The sequence below is a fragment of the Rhipicephalus microplus genome, chromosome X (assembly GCF_043290135.1).
Source record: "Rhipicephalus microplus isolate Deutch F79 chromosome X, USDA_Rmic, whole genome shotgun sequence".
NCBI lineage: Eukaryota > Metazoa > Arthropoda > Arachnida > Ixodida > Ixodidae > Rhipicephalus > Rhipicephalus microplus.
The window spans coordinates 235,768,605-235,784,971 of record NC_134710.1 but is presented as its reverse complement, the minus strand read 5'-3'; the positions used below and the strand labels follow the sequence as shown (position 1 = coordinate 235,784,971).

Genomic DNA, 16,367 nt, shown 5'->3' with positions numbered 1-16,367 from the left:
TGGCGCTCGTACAGGATGGCGACGGGATTTTCCCCGCTGAGGCGCCTATCCTTGTGCAGGAAGGTAGAGGAAACCTTTTGTTAGCCGCAATCATCCTATAATTTTGCGCATGTACGCACATATTTTTATTTATCGTGGCGATAATAGTCTGCACAGGGCATATTATTAATTGCCGGTCAGTCAGCGTTGGTCTGTCCACTATTGTGAAAGCTCGGTTTCTTTTGACCGTGTAACGCAAACGCTGGCACCAGGAACTGATAATTCTCGCAGCGAACCTAAATATTGGCAACAAAAGCTACCAAGGTGGGAGAATGTAGCTATCGGCCAGATCAAAGGACGGAGGAAAGCAGCTTGGAGCACGCGATGGCAACACCAGAAGGGTATATTAAGAATGTACGAATACCAAATATAGTAGTTTTCGAATCGAATTAGGAAAATAAGAAGGTAAATATAGCATTCAATATTGCAGTTTTTATTTTCCCAAACCTCAATACTCATGAGTTGTAATGCAAAAAGCTGTGACACTATGAAACTGGTTAGCGAACGAAGACGGGATCAATACGACGACACACAGAGCGCTCTCTGTGTCGTCTTTTTGTACCCGTTTTTTTTTTGTTTCAGACAATGTCAGTGTACGAACTAGATATCACCCAGACTCTGAAGAGTAGCTGCTTCACATGTTCGGCAATAAGCTTCTCTCAGCAAAAAGAAAAAATAGACATTCGCTCAGAGCAGCGTTCAGAATTGCTGCTGTTCGCCATGCCGAAAAGCTGATCACGAGGCGAGACAGAAGCTTGGTATTTCTATACTTCACGGTGGTGGAACAGTGGCGAATGCAGGCGTCATGAAGAGGATTGCAGGTGTCATGAAGAAGAATACAGGTGTAATGAACATGATGAAGGCAGTTCATGAAGAGGATGATGTCTCTAGCAAGGTCGAGTAGTTAGTTGCGAGGCTATACGTTGATGAATTTATGTAGCGGAATTCGGTCAGTGGTATGGTTTTGTTGTTTGTTTTCTTTAAGGGCGATATTTGTGGATGGGAGGGGACGCAGTGTGTAAATTTTGTATTGTTTTCTTTAAGTGCGATATTTGTGGATGGGAGGGGACGCAGTGTGTAAATTACTGTACTGTGTGTTTGTTTAAGCTAACGAAACAGCATGCGTCTTGCAAAGAGGGTAGATACATCGGCTTTCATTAATTATCATCGAGCGGCGGGGCCGTGAAGCCGTTGTAATGGTGGTATTATCGAGCGGTGATTATTCGAGAAATCTAATAGCAGATATTCGATTCGTGAATCGGGCTATTCGCTGAGCTATTACACGACTCGTATTCAAGTATTCGTACACCCGTAGCAGATGCGGCCCTGGTACAGGCAACTTGCGAACAAGCTGCCATCTAGTGGGTGTTAGCGATGACAATAGACAGCGACATTTTTCAAAAGCTGAGATAGGAACACTACTTGTATGAGCACCACTCTGTCTGTGCTGACGCTCCCTAAGAATATATTATACGGCAAGGATTGATTGATATATGGGGTTTTCACCCCAAAACTAGCATACGTTTATGAAAGATGCGCTGAGTACAAAACAATGGCGAGGTAAAACAATATGAAGTTCACGAGAGAAATCGTGCAAAGAAAATTAAAGCTGAAAAACATGTACATAAATGTACACAAAAGAAAAAAATATTGACGCTGGTGTGCAAATTATATAAAACGTTTGCTAGTAAAAGTAATTTTAAGCGTAATAACGAAAAGGCGTGGCTGCCGGAAATGGTTTCTGAGCACTTCGTAAACCGAAGTGGCAAGAGCTTACACGAAAGCAGTATTCCTGCGGCAAGTGGCGCGTTACATCACTGCCGTTGTTTCCTCTCTAGACGTGTCATAGCTATACATGAGACGAACTGGGTGCAGGAAAAAGTAGGATTGTGAAAACTACGCGCTGCGCATGGAGGCGGCTGCATGACTTAATTACAAACGAAGCGGCTTTACGAAGCGCCGCCTCTCTCGGTTTTTTTCCTTGTCTGGGAGAAAAATAAGAACAAAAAAGAAAAATGGGCTTTGAAACAAAGGCAGCAAGGGAAGCTAAGCCGGTCTGTCTAAATGAAAGCTGCTCAGGGTTTTTTCTTCTTCTTTTTGCGTGGTGACACGGATACGGCATACCTCTTTTACAACTCGCAGGTACCATCGTAGCACGGTGGCGTTTAAGACGACAGCGGCAAAAAAAGCTGCTGTAAACGCAAGGCAAGGAGCCCCAGCCGTACGCACTCAAAGACAAACTTTTTTTTTTTCCTAGACACGCTCGGGGCTCGCAAACACTGATGGCAGTTGAAGATAGCACAGAAAACAAACGTATTTCTTGGGAAATTGTAATACGGCACGAATAAAAGGAAAAAAAAAATTCTCGAAACTTGCGAAAGAGGCCGAGTTCTCCCATATACTTTTTTGGTTTTTCTCTCTTACTATTACCCGGCTTTCCGTTCCACTTCTTTTTCTCTTTCTCCTTAATGTACAACACTACTAGGCGCATAGAGCATCGGAAAGGTAATTTGCTTTCGTAAAACCCACCTGGTTTAGAAGAGAGAAAATGGAACGTCGAAATGACAGAGACTCGAAGGCGGGCAGTGCGGTGCGTGCCTGGGCTAAATTCGAGAGGAATAACGGAACTAGTTTGAGCACAAATAAGATGTCGGCGAGATGTCGACGATCCGAGTTTAGTTTCTCGCCTGTTGGGAGACGAAATAAGACGAAAAGACAAAAGGAGGAGAATCGGAAGCGAGTCGAGTGCAGAAACAATCGAGACCGGACAAAGTCGCAGTCGCTGAGCGTTTTTCATGCAGACGCGTTGAGCGAGATGAGATAACCGATTTCCCTTCCTGGTGGATAATAATAACCAGCGCGAACCTCGCTGTGTGGTTGACGCCGCCGGGGCAGGAAACAGGGACGACGGAATGGAAGCTTAAAGTATGCATACCCGGCGTTCTACATCGAAACGATAACGAGACCAACTTCTGCCGTAAGATTGTCCGCAGAAATTCCTTAATGCGCGAAAATTTTCGCGGTGATGTGCATTGTAGCGGCGAAAGCTGCACGCAAGCAAGCCTCTTCACTCTTTTATTTTTTTTTTCAATGCAACGGTCAAACATCGCACAAACAAAAAAAAAAAAAAGAGAAGAAAACGATGATTTATAGATTAGCCATGCTTCTCTCAAGAAGTTGTTATCTAAACCAGAGGAGCGCAAGGGCATTAAAGGATTACGTTATCACTGCACTAAATAGCTAATATGTACTATTTTTTAAAATATTCAAGCAGGTTCATTGATTTGTGGGGTTTAGCGTCCTAAAACCACAATATGATTATGAGAGGCGTCATATAGTGGAGGGCTCCGGAAATTTCGACCACCTGGGGGTTCTTTAACGTGCACCCAAATCTGAGTACACGGGCCTACAACATTTTCGCCTCCACCGGAAATGAAGCCGCCACAGCCGGGATCCGATCCCGCGACCTGCGGGTCAGCAGCCGAGTACCTTAGCCACTAGACCACCGTGGCGGGGCAAAACAGGTTCATTACTTACAAAGAATAACGTATGCGTCACTTCGGTTGTTTGTGGTCTCTATATTTCAAGAGGCACACAGCATACGTTTTTCTGTCGAAGTAAAAATGCAAAAAAAAAGACAATGTCGTAACTCCAGTCTGCAGTACTTGGAAACGGTATTAAGCGAGTTCGAAAGTGTATTTACTCCACTTTTTAGGGGCAAAACTCTTTATAGCAGCACCCGTTTGTCCCCCGTAGTATGTAACAAGTATAACATTTTGACCTCCAAGGTGGTGCCGCTGAGAGACTTCTTCTGTGCGTTGTTGAAAAATAAAAAAATAGTGCTCAATGTACATGTCAATGGCTGCTAATGGGGAATGAGAGACAGGAGCATTCGGCTTTTAGTTAACGCGCAGGCTGCGATCACCATTAGCAGCCATTGGCATGTACATTGAGCACTATCTGACAAGAAAGGGTTGCTATGTTATACTCGCTGGGTGTAACCTCCTTAGCTATAGAAAGGTTTAGCGAGCGTTGAGCCGCAGTGCCATGAATACAATGAACTTGTATATACCATGAATGAACTCGAGGTGGTTAAAAATGGGAAGTAGATACGAAGCGCAAGCCGTAAGAAAGTAAAAGCCGAATTCTCCGCCTCTCATTTCCCATTAGCAGCCATTGGCATGTACACTGAGCACTATCTGACTGAAAAGTTTGCTACGCCATACTCGCTGGGCGTAACCTCCTTGGTTTTCGAAAGGTTTAGCGAGCGTTCGGCCGCAGTGCCATGAATACAGTGAACTAGTATATACCATGAACTCGAGGTGGTTAAAGGTGGGAAGTGGACGCGAAGCGCAAGCCGTAAGAAAGTGTGCGTGTGCCACCTCTCGTTAGTCCTTGGAATGTCCGCTGGATGGCGGTGCTTCTATACGGGGAATATATGATGAAAAGATGCGAGGTGGTGGTACTTGGAGTGTTGAATAGGTGGACGAACGGACACATAGACAGATGCATGGATGGACGCATGAACGGACGCAGGGACGGACGCACGAACAGACGCACGCACGGACGGGCTGATGGATGCATGGACGGTCACACTGACGGACGCATGGACGGACGGAAGCAAGAACGAATGGACGGACGAATTCTTCGCCCCACTCTCCATCATTCACTCCGTGGATATGCTGCCATTTTTTTTTAGCAAACTCGCTTGCAGTGTTACGTGAACAAAAACGGCACGTGCAACGCACGGCTTCAGTGACGTAAGCAAGTGGCTGGCATCGCCCTCTGTTGGAGCGTCCATAGGCTAAGGACAGGGAAGGAGCAAAAGAGAACGAAAAGACGGCGCTGACAGATAGAAAAGAGCCCTGGGTACTAGAAATATATTGTAGTAAGACGGCTCTTTTCTACGTGTCAGCGCCGTCTTTTCTTTCTCTTTTGCTCCTTCCCTGTCCTGTATTTTTTCTGGTGTTACGCTGTAAGTTACATACGCTAAGGAAATGGCACTAGATGCAAATATATAATAATATTATCTAATTTTTTAGGTGACAAAACCAAGATATCATTATGATAGGCTCCGTAGTGGAGAGTTCCGGAAATTATGACCATCTGGTGTTGTTTAACGTGCATTGACACCGCATAGTACATGCCCATCTACCATTTCGCCTACATCGAAATGCGACTGCCGTAGCCGGAGTCGAACCCGGGACCATCGGGTCAGCAGCCGAGCATAGCCGCTGTTCTACAACGGCGAGCAGCGCTAGATACAATTACGTAGTCAGCACGCGACTGTTATACGAGCGCCTCTGAAAATATCCTCTTTACGCGTTTTTTTTTCCCCGTAACTTGCCGACACTGCAATCAGAAATCGTGCCCCACCACGGTGGTCTAGTGGCTAAGGTACTCGGCTGCTGACCCCCAGGTCACAGGATCGAATCTCGGCTGCGGCGGCTGTATTTCCGTTGGAGGCGGAAATGTCGTAGGCCCGTGTACTCAGATTTGGGTGCACGTTAAAGAACCCCTAGGTGGCCGAAATTTCCAGAGACCTCCACTATATGGCGCCTCTCATAATCATATGGTGGTTTTGGGACGTTAAACCCAACATATCAATCAATCAATCAATCAATCAATCAATCAATCAATCAATCAATCAATCAATCAATCAATCAATAAATAAATAAATAAATAAATAAATAAATAAATAAATAAATAAATAAATAAATAAATAAATAAATAAATAAATCAATCAATCAGAAATTGTGCCGATTACAGGAGTATATACCGCAGGAGCATACACAAAAGAATTTACAAAAGCCGAAACTCGGCTACAGAACTTCCAGGTAATCGCTGCAATCGTGGTGATGATTGTGGCGATAAATACACCCACCGTGGAGGTTCGCATGTGGCTGTGGCGTTCGTATTTTGAGCACGAAATCGTGGCTTCGATCACCGGACGTGGCAGCCGCGTAACGATGTGAGCGAAATGCAGAAAAAAAAAATCCTCGTGTGTCATCCATAGCGTGGAGTGCACATTAAGTTAACTCTAGATGAATAAAATTGATTGAGAGTCCTCTATAATGAGGTACTTCATAATCAGCTGTATATTTTTCGAGACGGTATACAATACCATTAAACATTTTGGATGCTAATTCACATGAATTTACTATGGCTGAATGGCGTGAGTGACTTTTTGTAATGTCTCCGAGGCTCGTCACCACGTAAGCAATGAACTGGATTTACACAATGTAACGAATAACCATATAATTTCATTTCCAGGCTAACATAGACGCACCCGAAACAACGTCTGTTGATATCATGAATGCTGAATATATTCCTAACTTTGTGAGCTGATGAGGCCATGAATAGTACAGAATTTAAACTGCAGTTCGGTGAAAACGTATTTCATTCCTTTTTAAAACAGTTCTTTTTTTATTGAAAAACGTTTTCTGGACAGATTGATTAGCATACTACTGGAAAACTTCTCCGGCATTTATGTTTCTCGAGTTAGTGCACCTGTGGTCACTCTTTTGATATCTATGCCACCCATTTTTCGAATTGTAATTATTTTTATTGCTATATTAATCTTCGTCTGTTTGTTGTATATCGACGTGGTCGGGTCCAGGCAGAATAATGGTTTCACTTTTCAGAGCCACTCTTCTTTTCATTTCTTTTCGCTAGGGATGGTACATTACGTGTAGAAAATTGAACAACAAATATCCCTAATTTATTATGCCAACGTACCTGTCCTCTTATAAAACAAATATAAATGTGGGCCTTGATGTAGGCAAGTCTCAAGCTCGTGCTGGTCATTCACGGCTGACCATACGACGTACTATGTTGACGCTGCTTTTAGCTTGTGATGCCGTAACAGGCAACTACGAAGGGGCCGGGGCAGTGTGTCTCATAGCTCTCAGAATGGACAAGAAACCATTACAAAGGACAAGAATGTCAGATTGTGGCATTCTGTCGCTGCACCTTTTGCGCACAGTCACTACCATGATGCCGGTGTACTAATCTACCATGCACGGACACTTTCACGACGCAGAGATGCCAGCCGGCATCGCCTTGCGAACAACAGTACGAGCAAAGCGGCGTACAAAGCATGTGGCAATTACATTAACAGCGAATTAGTTCGCATGACTCATGCCTGCCCGTATCGGAGCGTGTTCCTCCAGCATACACCTCCTTCTCCCTCTCCTTGTTCCGTCAAACCCAAGCGCGCTTCAGCTTCCGTCCCTGTGACTACTGTTAGCTGGCGGTCCACACAAAACTCTTCAACGCTTCCACACAACTGAACACGACACCACAGCGGGGGGCATGCAGCTGGACTCGGACAGCGAATGTAAAAGCCATCGAAAGAAAAAAAAAATGTCGGTTCAAACTTTAATGACCCGGTAAGTGCTACACAACCAACGGATATGCATACAGTTGCGTTTTCTCGTGCCATATACAGCGCGTAAGCCCATTGATTGCAGCACGAGGGGTCACAACTTCTAGATATTTGTTGTCACATTGGCAGATGCACATAAATATATTAGTCGGATTTTGCCCCTTATGTCCCGCACAACTGATCCTTAGCCGTTCTGGGGGAGAAGCCAAGAGTGGACGCAGACATGATTTAACATGCAGAACGGCTAAGTCATGAAACATTACGTAAAAGAAGCCACCGGCATCTTAAAGTTTCAGGTCAGTATACTTTAGAGATCCAATAAGGCAATATAATGCGCTAATGCTTTCTGTGGTAAAGCATCTTTTTGGTTGTTATTAGGCCGAAAAGAGATCTCGTTCTTCGCACTAGTTTGGCAGTCAACACATATAATTTATATCGGCCCTTTTGAAAGCTCTCGCGTTCATGTAATTGGCGTATCTTGAGCGAGAAGAAAATAAAGCGTCACTTTAAATGTATAATAAGGAGAAGAACGATTTTCTACTTTCCGTGAATTACTCTTTTACAACACCGAAATTGCGTCGCTTATCGTGGATAGACACCCAGTTAACTGAAAAAAAAAAAACAACAATGCAGCTGTCGATTCCAGTTTGAAGTTCCCGCACCAGCTCATTGTCACAAATTTTCATGGTGTTTGCTAGAGCCCACACAGTTTTTAATCAATAAAAATGAAGTGAATTACCCTCTAAGTGGGCCACAGAGATAACGCACCAAGCTTAAGTAAATTTCGCTGAGAAAATATGTCTTAACTACTAAGGAAAGAAAACAATTTAAAATTTGTGACATCTCACGCTGTTGCCTAGGAATGTCGGAGCAAAACTAAAAAAAAAAGTAATATATAATCTTCATTTTCTCTTATAACAATAAACGTGCGATGGTGAAATGAACGACAATGTGTAATGTCTTCAAAAAGTAATTTAGCAGTGTAAAATTATTCATTGCTTCGCTTTAGAGTCTGGCGATGTAGCAATGTGTACCTCTGCCGCAGTACGTAGTTACATCGCGGAGAAGCTTGTTTCACGGTGAAGCGGTGCAGTTGAAGGTCTCAGTCAGTAAGCGCGTGCCTCGTGCATAGTGGTTTCGCAAATATTGCTCCCGGCGTAAGCGCTGCTGTAAATTACATATGAGTGTAGCGTAAGTGAAGATAACAGAATGATTTTATTGTAACAAATGTTGAGCATTCAGAATAAATAAGTCGGGGACGAAGCACGAGAGTGATGAAGAGGGAAATGGGAGCCTCGAGTAATCGAAGCAGTTGTTGCGATGTTCACGATCGAAAGGAAACTTGGAATTTACCATGCGATCACCTGATTTCTACCCACTTTAAGAAAAACAAGTATTTGGTAACGTATGGTTTGCGTCCGTAATTAGTTAACGTAGCCATAAAACCGCAACTCAATTTTCTTTCTGTCTTTTTTGCCTCGTAAGAGGGTAGCATTAACATGAGCGTTATATTAACTTTAATTTGCAGGTGCATAAAAATGATAAAATGTTTATACAGGAGTACAGGTGAAATCATCGCGATGGTAGTGTATACGTGATGCACCTCTTGTGATTTTCCTTGGAAATCGCCACATGCTCCAAGACGCTCCAAGGGTATAGGCCACATTTGTGCGCGAAATATCGACAAAGCAAATGATATTTTCAGAAGAAACGATGTTTATGATGCGAAAAAAATATATTGTTAGTGCAGTTACGTCACACGAAATTTCGTGATACCTTTCGTTATTGAAATGCAAAGTTTTGGCAACTATGCTGTAAACAAATGCTAACAAGCAAAACATAAGGTTAAGGTAGTTGGTCTATATTTGTGACGCTGAAGAAAATGGAAAGAAAGAACAAACATGTCAAGAAATACTATAAGCATACTTAAGCGCAATATCGTAGAACCATCTCTTTATATTGAAACTCGTTCTTATATAAAGATACCACGTGAACACTTGCACATTGGTCGCTCCACTGATTGACACAAAATGCTTCAATTATCTCTACTACCATCCTATCACGGTCTCTTCCGACAACTCAAACAAAGCTCTTCGTTTGTGTTTGTGTGTTTTTCATGGCGTCTCAAACATTGGCATCAGTTTTAATGACTTCAGCTCGAAGGCACACTCGAGTCTCTACCAGCATTGTTGATGCTGATTGTGGAGCTGTAGTCGGTAGAGTAGATTCTTCGTGCTGAAAATTTTAAATTTACCGTTTTCAAAACCCTCCAGAACTACAGTTACATAGAACAAGTAATTGGTTAACTTGAATAGTTTTATGCGACGAGATGTACGAGGTTTACGGTAGCGGGTCTGTAGATGAACCTTTGATAAGACAGGGTGTTGCATAGATTCTTGTGGCACATGTGTTTGCCCTACGTAATTTTTTTTACTCAAAATTACATAACTTATACCAACTCATAATGGCTGAAGAAAGACATATATCTAGTAAATGGTTATCGACAAAACGTTCAACCGAAACGATCGGTGTATTGTGTTTCGAAGAGACTCATAAGAAAGACCCCCCTAGTGTTTACACTTGTTGCCATGAGTCGCGTGAGAGAATGAGACAAGGATGATAGCTGCAGGAATAAGCATTCGAAACATTTAGAACTTTTCGAACCCTTAACTGTCGTCCTTGTCTCAATCTTGCGCTGTTGTCATGACACTGGTCTCCCAGTGATCGGCACTTCCAACGTTGCCAGTTACTTCGTTAAGCACCCAGCCTTACTATTGTATTATCAGCCCTATTTCATGCCTACCTGAAAGTTGAGTAGTAGTGTGATCCTCTGATAACTTGCAAAAGGGCGTATTCCCTTCTAATTTCAGCGGTATCGAAACACGTTGAAATTAAGAGGGAGTTGAGCCCAGCATCATTTCAACCTAAGTAGAGAAATACTTTTCCTGACAAACCTCGCCTCCCTCGTTCACTGAAGAAGCTAGTTCCATCAAACGTCCTGTAAGGAGGAACTCGGTAGACCAACAAGGGCACAAAATCATGGCAACACTTCCGCGCAGGCTAGTGGGGCTTCTACTTGAAGAGTATTTTTTTTCTAAAGGTTCAATTTTTATAATTTACATCGGAACTAAAGACCGAAGATATGCCGCGGTAAAATGCCTCTGCACCCCTCGAGCAGTGGCTGTCACGATGCGGCGACAGATATTCGGAAGCCCACCTTGCTTGGTGCCAGCATGGCTGCGGACGATGAAGAAGGTTCCAGGTACTGTAGCCTCTCCGGCGGCTGGTCAACGCACTGCTTGGTGGAGTTGGGCTCTCGATGAACAGTGTGGTGTGCGCCTGGACGGTGGGCCAGGGTCGGATCCGGCCCACTCTCTCCGGCAATCGAGCCGCCGCTGCGAGGCGAGAAGAGGGGGCGGGCCGCTGACCCCTTTAATCTGGACTCCGCTCACTCGAATCGGGGACCCCGGTGGGCTCAACCCTCCTCGCACTGCGAGCTGCTATACACACCAACTCAACTGTACACACGCGCTCCGTTCCATGTCAGCTGCGGGACGGAGCGTCGCTAGAGGGGGGGAGGAGGAGGCACAGCGAAACTTGGTTGTTTCGCTTTGCGCTGTGCTGCACGCATGCGGGGTGCGCGTGTTCCGGAGCAGCCGTTGCGAAGTGAACGTCCGCGGCAGGTAAACGAGAACGTGTGAAGCCGGTGGCGATCCCTGTGAGAAATGCAGGGAAATCAGCGGGATGCTTGCGGTGGCTGAGCATTCCTGGTAGTTTGGCGCAAGTTGCAGAGCACGTACTCCGAGTCTCACGAGTGTACCCGGAAAGATTTCCCTACAGGATAAGAAAAAGCGAAGGAAACACGCACTAGCCTATCCCGGCGAAGTTTGTCTATCCCGGCGAAGTTTGTTTTTTGACTCAGACCTTGCTTTATTTCATGTTACCACTTTACCTTCCTATACTCGCATAGAACTATTAAAGTCCGCGACATTTTCTCCTCAAAGGTGGATGCGAACAAGCCCGCACCAATCATCGGCACACACTCTGTACTGACGTGATTGGTCACTCTCCGCCTTCGTATATAGAGCACTGCCAAGTGCATGAGCGGGACTATTTCCTCAGTCGCGGAGGTGATCGGCTGGCGCGCTACGGTCACCCGGGCAGGGCCTTTCGGATTTCTTAGGTTTTACCATACCAGCAGGCCCGTAGCCAGGAATTTGTTTCAGAGGAGGGGGGGGGGGAAGGAGGCACCTGTTGAAATCCTTGAAAAACACATATTTTTGTTTATTTATGTACTGAAGAAAACACACACTTCCGTCGGAATTTTGATGTGGGGGAGGGCGCCTTAGGTTACCCTCTCCCCCTGGTTAAGGGCCTGCAGAATACACACTGGAGCATTTAGCGCTGAGCCAGACCCTCAGTATTTAAGAGTGGTTGTAGAGAATAATCTCTTACGGAAAACCAGTAGTTGAAGCATAACCTACCAGCACCCTTCGCCGTCCAAAATACCTCAAATGCACCCCCCTCCTTTCCCCTTAAATATCTCGCCTTTATCGCTTTCTACTCCCACCCTCCCCACCTTCATGGATTTGGTAGGCCAAAATTTTAAACGTCATCCCACAAGAAGTTGGCCTAGCTTACAAATTGAACTATTGGCTATAGTCGAACAAAACTTGTCGCGATATTTTGTCTTCAGTGACTGATGCACACAAGCTTGGACCAGTGAATGGGCCTCCATACTGACGACTCGAGCAGGGTGACAAGTGACCCAGCCTTCGGAGATCATTGCCAAGTGAAGTGCATTAGCGGAACTACTTCTGTACTTGCGGAAGCGATCGGCTGTGGCGTTTTGGTCACTCGGGTGGTTTCTCTCCGGACTTCGTTAGTTGTATTCGACTATAGTGTCGCGTAGTCGTGACGTCGACGAAGGCAGCAGTCGGCGCGTCAAAGAAGAAACCCTTCATTTGGCCGAACTTATGGACGGGAAACTGAAGGTCACATTACAGTGATGCGCACATGGCACTACGTACGTTCTTTAGCTATTCGATATGAGTTGGGTTTTTTGCGCTCCCTTTTTTGTTGCTGATCACCTGTTAACTGTATGGTCTAGTGGCTAAGGTACTCGCCTGCTGACCCGCAGGTCGCGGGATCGAATCCCGGCTTCGGAGGTTGCATTTCTGATGGAAGTGGAAATGTTGTAGGCCCGTGTGCTCGGATTTGGGTGCACGTTAAAGAACCCCAGGTGGCCGAAAATTCCGGAGCCCTCCACTACGGCGGCTCTCATAGTCATATGGTAGTTTTCGGACGTTAAACCCCACATATTAATCACTGTATTTCCTATTTAGACTTTTTGTTAACTATTATCAACCGAGGGTCCCGCTGCAGTCTCTCGTTTGTATATTTTTTGTAAGCGCATTTTATTTTGGAGGAATAATAAATGACTGACTGATAGCGACTCCCAGAGCATCGGCCATCGATCAACTTCCAAATTAATGGCACGCTACAGTATTCTTAATATTAGAAACTGTTACAGAGAAAAGATCTGCATTAGACTATTTAAAGAAGTCTCTACAAACTTTGAGGCTTTTTCAAACCGGTACCTCAGTCGAGACAAAGGAAACAGTTTACGCCGCACATCAACGGTAACTAAGAAACCCAGGACAAACTATGGCATGCAAACCATGCAGTACAATACTATGTGTTTATGCAATATGTATCCTACCGTTGTTGAAGTAGCCAGAAATCGTAAAACGATTCAAGAATTTAAACATTTAATAATGAACATGTATTTTTAGTCGGATGCAGATGTGTTGTATAATATTTAATGTAACTTTCACTACACAAATGATAATGATATTCGGTGATTGTATCGTAATGTTCTTAAATGTTATTGTTATTATTATAGCTAATTACCACATTATTTATGTTTGTTGCTTTTGTTGCATTAGTGCTTATGCTCTTACTGTGATTACACCATTACCTTAAGTTCATTACTCTCGTTACGTTTATGCTTACTTTACCATGAATATGTCCTTGTTGATCCAGAATTTTCAAAGTTGAATTGTTTTCAAATCCGTTGCTTCTGCTGCCCCAGTGTGGTAGGGCCTGGTAAAGAGGTTTGGATCCTCCTTTTGCCTTACGCCACGGGCAAACCATGTATACGTGTTATGCCAAAATAAATAAATAATTTTGCAACAAGGTTGTGAGGCGACTAGGCGAAAGAGCTGCGTTGAGCAGCGTTTGCGGAGAGCTCCTTGATTCCTAACTAGCATGGATTTCTCTCTCTCTTTCTCTTTCTGGTTGTTGCATTGCCGCAAATCTCGAAAGTTTAGCGACACATATCTGCGCAGCATCGGCGTTCAATAAAGGGCAATATGACACCATTTGCTGTGACATCAACTGAGCACCTGAGGTACTCAGTAACTCCTTGATTAAGGTGAAGCTTACGCCCGCTGGTGTTGACTCTCTTGTTGCCAATCTATCCCGCTCGTACAGCGATTTCCTCCGGAAATCATTTCATAACGCTAATGGCCAAGTTTCTTTTTTGCACACATGCAAGACAACTCGCAGCACCCATTACTGTCAGAAATGGAGAAACTCTATGAAAACTTTTCCTTGTTAATGGTGTTTCTTACGATATTCTCAATTATTCTTCATATCGATGGTACGTAAGTCTTAGTCAAACGTCATACTGTTCATGACTCTCGTATCCTGCAGTTTAACGTGCTGTCTTGAACAACCAGCACCACCACTAACCAAACACTTTACTTCGTTTTCAGATGGACTCCACCGATGGGAGGTCACAGCGTTCATGAGCAGTGACCGAATCCTGCACCTTTCGGATCGGAATGGCTCACAGCTCTCTTTCTGCCAACCGTATAGTAGCGAGGAGACATTGAAGCACATCTTCTTCGACTGCCATCGCTACAATGTGCTGACAATCTCTCGCGGTCACTCTAGCTCGTCTTGACAACAACCGATGGCGGCAGTAGCCATTTTAGAATGTCTTTCTGAGCAGTGATCGAGGAAGACGACGAGGGTTTTTATCAAATTCTTGAAGGCAACAAACTTGCACCGGCGGTTGGTGGTTATAAACCAGTAATGAATATGTGTGTTGTGTGTGTGTGTGTGTTTCTTTCTACCTCTAACCTTCACACTACCCCATACATTTCCTCAGAGTAGGCTAGCATACCAGTTATTCTAGACTGCTTAAAGTTCCGGCCTTTCCCATCTCTCCTGTTCCTTCTTTCCTTACGAATAATGCATTAGTGATGATCCTGTCTTGACCGCTGCTAACGCCAGGCTTGCGACTTTCTGTCGTAGGACAGAGAATATATTTTGTTTTCTTAATCTGTAGAGTCTGTGCCGTTCTGTAAGGACTCCTGAATTGTTTATCTCTTTTTTTTTATTGATATGATATATAAGGAGATGTTGGCGCATAAGTATGGCGCCGGCTACTCCTTAGTTATTGAGTGAAGGTTGAACACTTATCTCAAAGAGAAACATACAAAGCAGTGCATGAAAAATAGAACACTCTAGCACACATATGCAAAAAACACTCTTATGCACACATATCACAACACAATGATAAAGAAATGTTCAAATTTCAATGAATAAAGTCTCTGATAAGGTCCCTCGTTAACATTCAATCCAACCAGCACAAAACAGCAGAGCAAACGTCTGGTCGATGTACTGTTCTCTGATACAATATTACTGCTGGGCTTAAACAGCTTGAAATATGGTGTTTGCGCTCTATCGGCTGAATTTGCAGGTTGCAGAGAGAATATAATTATTTAACAGTTTTCCGCCCCTAGTATGCGACAATCTCTTTACGTGAACTTGAGTTTGCGTCACTGCTATAAAATAAATTGCTAAATTGAATAGACTGAGTTAAGAAAAAAAATCTTTCTAAGCATATACAGTTCCTGATTTCCTAACACCAGCACTTGAGGCCCCGTTTCAGCCACGTGCTGTGGGACCACTTTATGAATATGACCCATAAGGGCATATATAACTTGGAATGAAATTTGATTTGTTTGATTTAAGAACTTAGCCTATCGCTGTTGGATAACTGTCACTACCATCTTTTTGTTGCCAATGTTATGATTTGTTTATTTTCAAATTACTTCATGGTATTCTTACGCGTACCGAACCTTTGAGTGACAATTTGTTTTGAATTCTACATAAGTTCTACATAAGTTCACCATAAAGCATAGACTGCTTTGTTTTTCTACCGGCCACAGCCGGCACTCAGCTAGCTGCTTCCGGCAGTTTACACCAGTGGGTGACAGAGACATTGACTTGAGCGGCTGTAAGTGTTTTGAATAGCGGGGGCAACTATGTTTGCAATTGTAGCTGCCTCTGGGCTGAATTGCGTGACAGGTTAATTACCTTACAATTGCCTTATATGTGCCCCTGCCATACTGGAACAGCGGCTTTCAGGTCATTGAAACAGAGAATGGGTTGTTTTTGCGCAGCAGTGTGTTTCGGTTTGATGTGTAATAATTAATAATGACATTGGGCTTAGCGGGTCGCACGGAGGAAAATTAGGAGCTGCATGGAGCCTGCATTTTCATTTATGTAATGTGCACGTACTGCATACTTTTTCCATCTAAGATTGGGCAGATAAGCATGGAAACGAGTGTTCGCATTTAGGTATATATATATATATATATATATATATATATATATATATATATATATATATATATATATATATATATATATATATATATATATATATATATATATATATATATATATATATATATATATATATATATATATATATATATATATATATATATATATATATATATATATATATATGCCAAAAATTAGCCACGAAGCTAACGTGATTCGGTGCAGTGTAGTCACAAAGGCAACCCTCACTGCAGTAGCGGCGATGCATTGCGCAAGTGACCCATTGCAAAGTGTCTTT

At 43.6% G+C, this 16,367-nt stretch overlaps 1 protein-coding gene across 1 annotated transcript in view; it reads right to left on the bottom strand.

Moving 5' to 3' along the window:
• Positions 1-10,973, bottom strand: part of LOC119187759 (uncharacterized) — a 77,786-nt gene extending 66,813 nt beyond the window's left edge. The window contains exon 1 of the mRNA XM_037435837.2: positions 10,644-10,973. Coding sequence (XP_037291734.1) covers positions 10,644-10,661 — 18 coding nt within the window. The 5' untranslated portion in view covers positions 10,662-10,973. The remainder of the gene's footprint in view (positions 1-10,643) is intronic.
• Between the last annotated feature and the right edge of the window lie 5,394 nt (positions 10,974-16,367).